The 7012-nt window shown below is 40.9% G+C and overlaps 1 protein-coding gene across 1 annotated transcript; it reads left to right on the top strand.

Moving 5' to 3' along the window:
* On the top strand, positions 1–5841 carry LOC142081378 (pantetheinase-like). Its single transcript, XM_075148098.1, is given in 9 exon segments — positions 1–412; positions 770–910; positions 1776–1968; positions 2499–2762; positions 2765–2792; positions 3855–4228; positions 5127–5177; positions 5180–5302; positions 5722–5841. Coding segments are annotated over 9 exon segments (1497 nt in total). The 5' UTR covers positions 1–209.
* The last annotated feature ends 1171 nt before the right edge of the window (positions 5842–7012 follow it).

The raw sequence follows: 7012 nt of genomic DNA, 5'->3' as shown, positions 1-7012 counted from the left end.
TGTCGGTGGTGTAAGGCAGAATTGCTCAATGCTGGCGGCTCTCTTGCCTTTGATGTTGTGAGACTTTCCGGGCAGGGTGATTGCATCTCCTGGTGTCAGCTTTCTGCCACTCTGGGGAATTCCCAGGTTTTGTGCAAGACTTTCCCTTCTAAAGCCCCCTGGTTTTGCTCGCCCCCGACCTCCTCTTGGGCGACTTCCAGGCTCCAGACATGGGGCTTCCTAAAGCTCGTGCCTCTGCCCTGCTCTTGGTGCTGTCTGCTCTGGAGGCCTGTGCCCTGGACAACTATGTCGCAGTCGTCTACGAGCACAACGTGGTCTTGTCAGAGGACACTGAAGTGCCGGTTTCTCCTAAGGAGGCCTTGATGCTGATGGACAAAAATATGGCAATTTTGGCAGTGGCCATCAAAGAATCATAGAATCATTAAGGTTGGAAAAGACCTCTAAGATCATCGAGTCCAACCGTCAACCCAACACCACCATGCCCACTACACCATGTCCCTAAGGGCCTCATCTACACGTCTTTTAAATACTTCCAGGGATGGTGACTCCACCACTTCCCTGGGCAGCCTGTTCCAAGGCCTGACCACTCTTTCAGTAAAGAAATTTCTCCTAATATCCAATCTAAACCTCCCTTGGCGCAACTTGAGGCCATTTCCCCTCGTCCTAAAAGAAGCAGCCAGACAGATATTATGACAGAGTTAGACACATTGATTTTGGTAAACACTGGTCATTTATTCACTTTTTTAATCGTGTTTTTTGGGTTTGTGTGTTGGTACCAGGGTGCCCATATCATTGTGACTCCTGAAGATGGCATTTATGGCTGGGTCTTCACAAGAGAAACCATATACCCTTATCTTGAGGATATCCCAGACCCACAGGTGAACTGGATTCCGTGTGCTGATCCTGGAAGGTATTGTCCCTGCTGTGCGCGGGGGAGCGGTCCGATGGGAAAGACGGCTACCTTTAGGAGTGGTGTTGATAGTTCTAAATGTCTTGGAACAACTGCTGTGAAATGAAGGCAGGTTAGACATCATGTAGTTGCCATAAATAGCTTCAGACAACTTCCTTCATCATTTTTCTCTGTCATTTTTTCTCACTATAATTCTTTTGATTTTAGTTAGTATACTCATAAAGGTTGAGATTTATTTAAGAGAAAAGCAAAAACTTACAGAATCTACATTTCAGTAATGTATTCCATGCATGTTGTAAAAAATGTTTAAGACACAGGAATATTAGGAATATTTGTGAATAAAATAACAGCTACTACTGAAAGGATATATTGCACAATTTTAAATTTATATTTTTGAATCATGACATGGTAGTCTTTTTATTCTGTTATTTTCCTTAATAAATTGCACCATTTTTTGAGGCTGCAATGTTTGGTGAAAAACAATGAAATGCACCGTAGAAGAAACAAATCAGCACAGTAGCTGAATCAGGAGCTGAAGCAGAAAGCTGAGATTAGCCCATGTGTCAGTGTAACATCAACGCTGTACCACACGCTGGCAGCAGAAAGGAGACGCAAAGGTGCAAAGGTTTTCTTTCACTGCGAGGAAACCCCTGTGTTCCTCACTTATCTGACACGAGGTGAAGCTGGAGTTTCAGCACACTAAGCTTTGAAGCACAAAACCGCTGCCTTCTGTTGAATAACAGAAAACGACAGAAATTACTAACTTAAACCTACCATTCTTGTCATCTGTACTCTTAGTGTTGGCATTTTTATGTATTGACTGGTTTTAACATTTTATTTCCTTTCTTCCTTCCCTACTGTTTAGGTTTGCTCCCTCACCAGTGCTGGAAAGACTGAGCGGTCTGGTGAGGAATAACTCCATCTATGTGGTTGCGAATATGGGAGACAAGAAGCCCTGTAATTCCGCTGATCCAAGGTGCCCAAGTGATGGTCACTATCAGTACAATACCAACGTTGTCTTTGACTCAGAAGGGAAACTGGTGGCTCGTTATCACAAGGTAAGAGGATTTTACAAAGTTCAGGAAGTGCATAAGCCTCAGGTGATTAAAGAGGTGAAACACAGGCTGCTTCCCAGGCTTAAATGTATTTGTACATAGAGTCATTATAGAGCAGGTGTCAGAGGACAGGTGAAAGCCACTGCCTGAAGATATCTTCGTTCCTGCTATTTTGAATTTAATAGCAAGTAATTAAAAGGAATTAATTAAAACTCAGTAAGCCTTCTATTTTTACTGCTTCTCAATAGGAAGTGACACATGCGATAGTAAAACATTAATGTCCTAAACTCTTCCTAACTAAATACAAATCCCCTTCACTGGTATAAATCAGAACCACGGATATTTGTGCTTGACTCCTCTTGCAGTGGTATGAATTCTCCTTTTCGAAATTAAGATATAGCATGTTCACAAAACATATTCTCCATTACTTGTATTTAAGTGAATGTGTATTACATTCAATATTAGTCTGATTTAAATGGTTTGATTTCTTCTCTAATCTTTTTTTTTCTCCATTCCTTCCTTTCCATGAACAGTACAACCTTTTTGTGACAGAGAAACAGTTTAATTACCCCAAGGATCCAGAATTTATCACTTTCAATACATCCTTTGGCTACTTCGGCATTTTCACTTGTGCAGACATACTCTCTCACGACCCAGCTGTGGTCTTGGCAAGCAGATTTCAGGTTGACACCGTTCTGTTCCCAACCGCTTGGGGTAATACTCTCTCACTGTTGTCGGCGGTCCAGTTTCACTCAGCATGGGCTATGGGAATGGGCGTCAACTTTCTTTCAGCAAATATACGCGCAACTCCACTTTACATATGACAGGTAATGTGATATTGCTCTAATTGATCTTGTTCCCGCGGGCAACATTTATATCTATGTAGTGCAGTTGACCGGAGCAGAAATTCCCGTCAGCTTTAGGCATGCCTACACATGTCAACAGGATTAGGACAAGAGAACTTGTTGAGATAAAAAGGAAATCAAAGCGTGATATGTAAGAACTCAGAACTGCTTAAGTTGACTAGAAGACCTTTAGTTATTTGTTAAATGATCAGTCCTGAGAATTTATGCATGTGATTCGTCATCTTCTTTTATCGAGCTTTTCGTCAAGTGAAGGCCCAAACATTTTTTCTCCACTAGGTGGAAACCTAACTCTGAGAAATGTTCTTGTGAGTCCTGCAAACATTATCTCTGGGCTGGAGACCTTGTGTCGAGTTTTCCTTTCAGGCTCTGTTTTCACTGTATATTATTCCTGAGCAGATGCTAGAAGTCAAGCACAAGTTTTGTGGGCAGGCGCTTGCAGAAGTGAGAGAAAACTTACTGGTGTTGCTAAAATGTAGCCCTAAATTTTGCCTTCCAAATAAAAGCAGATATGGGCCATTCTTTTAGTTCTCAGTCATTGATGACCATATGTCATACAACTCATATTCTTTATGGATAGGTTTTACTCTGGGTTTTAAAGATTTATGTATTTATGTAAAGAGCTTGCATAAAGATGTGACTTTTGGTAATATCTTTTCCTTACAGAATTTTTTTGACTTGAGAGTGTTACCATTCATTTTAATCAGAAATACTGATTTCTGATGCAGCTAAACTCAGTGAGGAATGTACAGCTTCAGCCACCTAAATCATATATAATGGCATATAATTAGCACACTAATCTTGTCACTTACAATACATGAAACATCAGAGTTTTGTCTACTTTCCATTGATTGCAAAAAGCATAGGTTAGGATTGTAGTCTGTGAAGGCTTAATTTAGTTTCAAAACAATCTGATAAACATTAGAATAAAATTTGACACATGTTTAATTAGCGAAGACTGCTTACTTGTACCATACACTTGCTTTCAGATTAAAAGCTAAGCTTTCTGGTGTTATGTGTTTGCAGGGAGTGGTATTTATGCCCCAGATGGTCTGAGAGCATATTATTATAATACAGAAACGGAAAATGGTCACCTTTTGGTGACAGAACTGAGTTCACGCCCGCGTCTGTCTCCTGACTATCCTGCTGCTGTTGACTGGAAATTGTATGCCAGCAGTATTGAACAGCTTCCATCAAATGATCGTTATTTCAGTGGGGTCATTTACCATGATCTCTTCTCCTTCACGGAGTTCACTGAACCCGAGGGAAATCGTGCCATTTGCCGGCAGGACCTCTCTTGCCATCTGAGTTACAAGATGGCAGAGAAGCAGAAAGATGACATTTACGTTCTGGGTGCCTTGGATGGGCTACATGTTGTTGAAGGAGAGTATTATTTGCAGGTAAAGGTTTTCCATTCCTATTTGGACAGTGGGAAGGCTGCAATACTCTCTTTGCAGCCCATTTGCATTTGTCTTATTTTTGATTGAGGGGGTTTAAGAAGGGGCATTTTTTAGGCCCCTCTGAAAACATTTGTTTTCTTCATGATGCATTTTGACTTCATTGATCCTGCTTTTCTGTCTGTGTTATAAATGATGAAAGTGAAGACCCTGAGTTGACCCTGTGCTATAACACTTCAAGGAGGTTTCCATATATGTGTACAAAAGGGAGAGAAGATCGTAGAGTTCTCCCTGTCTTCATAGGGATGCTCTCGTCACAACAGAGAGCTATTTTCTGCTCAGTGGATTGTGCCATCGTGCTGATGTGATTCTCTAACACGCAGTTATCTCACAAAATGAAGAAACTAAATACGGATATAACCTTTGTATTCACATGGCTTGCCAGTGTATTGGTTCTTTTAAATTTCACTGTTAGGCTTTTTTTAATGTGCTATATCTTCATCTCTTTTCTTTATGTCTTTAGAGTATTCCCACTAGAGTAGGCAAATAAGTATGGCTTCAGTTTTTTGGGAAACTCAGCCAGAGCTGAAGTAACTTACCTAGGTCATAAACTATTCCACATCTATAACTAAATGTGTATGCATTATGCATGAATTCAGACGTAACTTATAAACACACGTGTGTACACACAGACACAGTGCTTTGCTGCGGTGCTGGCAAAGAACTGTCTTTTACAAAGTTCAAAGTGCCAGGAGCACCCATGGATCCTCCTGGCCTAAATAAATGAGTAGATGCATTGGATAATTTCTTCATCGTGACAGCTTTTCTTACAATCAAATCTAGCTCTTGACTGTTGAAAGCTTAGCAGTATTTTGCCTTTCTGTATCCTCCTCCCCCGCAGATATGCACGCTGCTCAAGTGCAAGAGCACAGACCTGAACACGTGCGGTTCCTGAACACGGTGGAGACTGCGCAGACCAAGTTTGAGACGTTCTCCCTCAGCGGCACCTTTGGCACGAACTACGTCTTTCCAGAAGTCTTGTACAGCGGGGTGCAGCTGGCCCCCGGGGAGTTCGAGGTAATGGGACTCCCTTGTGAGTTGTCAGACTTGTAACACAAATGGTCAAAAAGCCACTACAAGACACAGGAGCAACTAGGGCGCTATCAGTGTCCTCCATTTCAGTAACTGGCTTGAGTTCAAGGCAGCTTTATTTCTGCCTGATTTTCCTGGCTGCATTCATACAGCAGGTCCATTTCCCCGATTCCCTTTTTCCCCAAATCTCCTAGAACAAGACCTTCCTCAAGATAGAAGAAGTGTAGTTTTTCTCAGACTTTGTGGTATCTCCAAGTGAATAAGAGACTCAAACATGCTTTGCTTTGTCTTTTTTCTAGACATCTCTCAGCTAGGTCAACATTAATTAATATATTATTTTGTGTTTGTCATACAATAGTACTGCTTTGCTGATGTTCCTATTTATTTTACTTTCCCATAACTAGGTGCTAAATGGTGGACGACTGATAAGTCGGACTAGTACATTGAAGCCGCTTTTGAGTGTAACACTCTTTGGCAGGTGGTATGAAAAGGACCCTACACACACAGAGCAAGCTTCACCATGATTTCACTGCAGATCCTTTAAGATCTCATGTGCTTGTTTCTGTAATGCTAATTATTCATAATTAACAATAATGTTAATTAATGTTAATACCCATAATTATAGTGGCATTCTATTTCTCAAGTTGCCTTGTCTAACAGCATAGTCATTGCACATTGATTTGTTGACTTGATTTTGCAGCAAAAATAAATTACTATTCTGGGCAGTTCTGTATGTGTTTTTGTAAGGTAGCTTTTGATTCTCATAGGCTTGACCTTGATCTCACTGGGGACAAGAGAAAATAAATTCCTCTGACTTTAGTGGTGTAGGATTCAGGTACACAGCGGTGGGTTGTGGTCCAATAACAACCGATTTTTAATTCTTTGAAATTTTTGGCGGGGTATTAGAAGTCATTTCCACAACACTGTTCCGCCCCATCTCTGAACGCACACTTTTCTAAACCAGAGATTAACAGAACCTTTGAAGGCCGATGGTTGAACTTTTAAGTTACCATTTACTTTGAAAAAGAAAACAAGCCTCCAAACACTATTGCTTCAAAAACAGTTATTCAACTGAGTACATAGTGTAGTATGTTATCATGCCATGCCCTAAGTTACAGTTTGAGGCGTCTACTTGAATCTTTCTGGCCACAGTTTTAGGGTGTGGAAAATTTCCTTTCCACAAAACTATCTGTAACTGTGTCACCTTTTTCAAGCAGGCAGGTGGGTCCACATAAAAAATTGTCAAAATGAGCAATTTTGCAGGTGCATATTTGTCTTCCCGCGAAATGTTTGCTCATGCTGGTGCGAGGGAGAGTCAGGACTGTGCAGGCAGGTGTTGGGAGAGGCTGACGAACAGCTTGAACAGATTGAACGCACTGTCACGTGTGCGGGTGCAGGCTCTGTAGACTGTACCTTCTAAGCAAGTAGACTGGATTACTTCGGGTGGCACAGCTAAGATTTCTATGTCCTGTTAATTCTGCTTGTTTTGCAGGTTTGTTTTGAAATAAAAACACTGTTCACATTTAATCTGACCAATGTCACAAAACATAGACTTGCAGGATGTAAAATACATTGTTTTTTAACAAAGTGAATGTTGCAAAACCAAGATTTTAGTCTCTAGATGTAGTAAATTGTAACCCTCTACAATTCATATAATAGAAGTAAATCATAGAATCATAGAATAATTAAGGTTGG

Source organism: Calonectris borealis, chromosome 3 (genome assembly GCF_964195595.1).
Source record: "Calonectris borealis chromosome 3, bCalBor7.hap1.2, whole genome shotgun sequence".
NCBI lineage: Eukaryota > Metazoa > Chordata > Aves > Procellariiformes > Procellariidae > Calonectris > Calonectris borealis.
The sequence above is the reverse complement of the archived record's forward strand: the minus strand, read 5'-3'. Positions and strand labels throughout refer to the sequence as shown.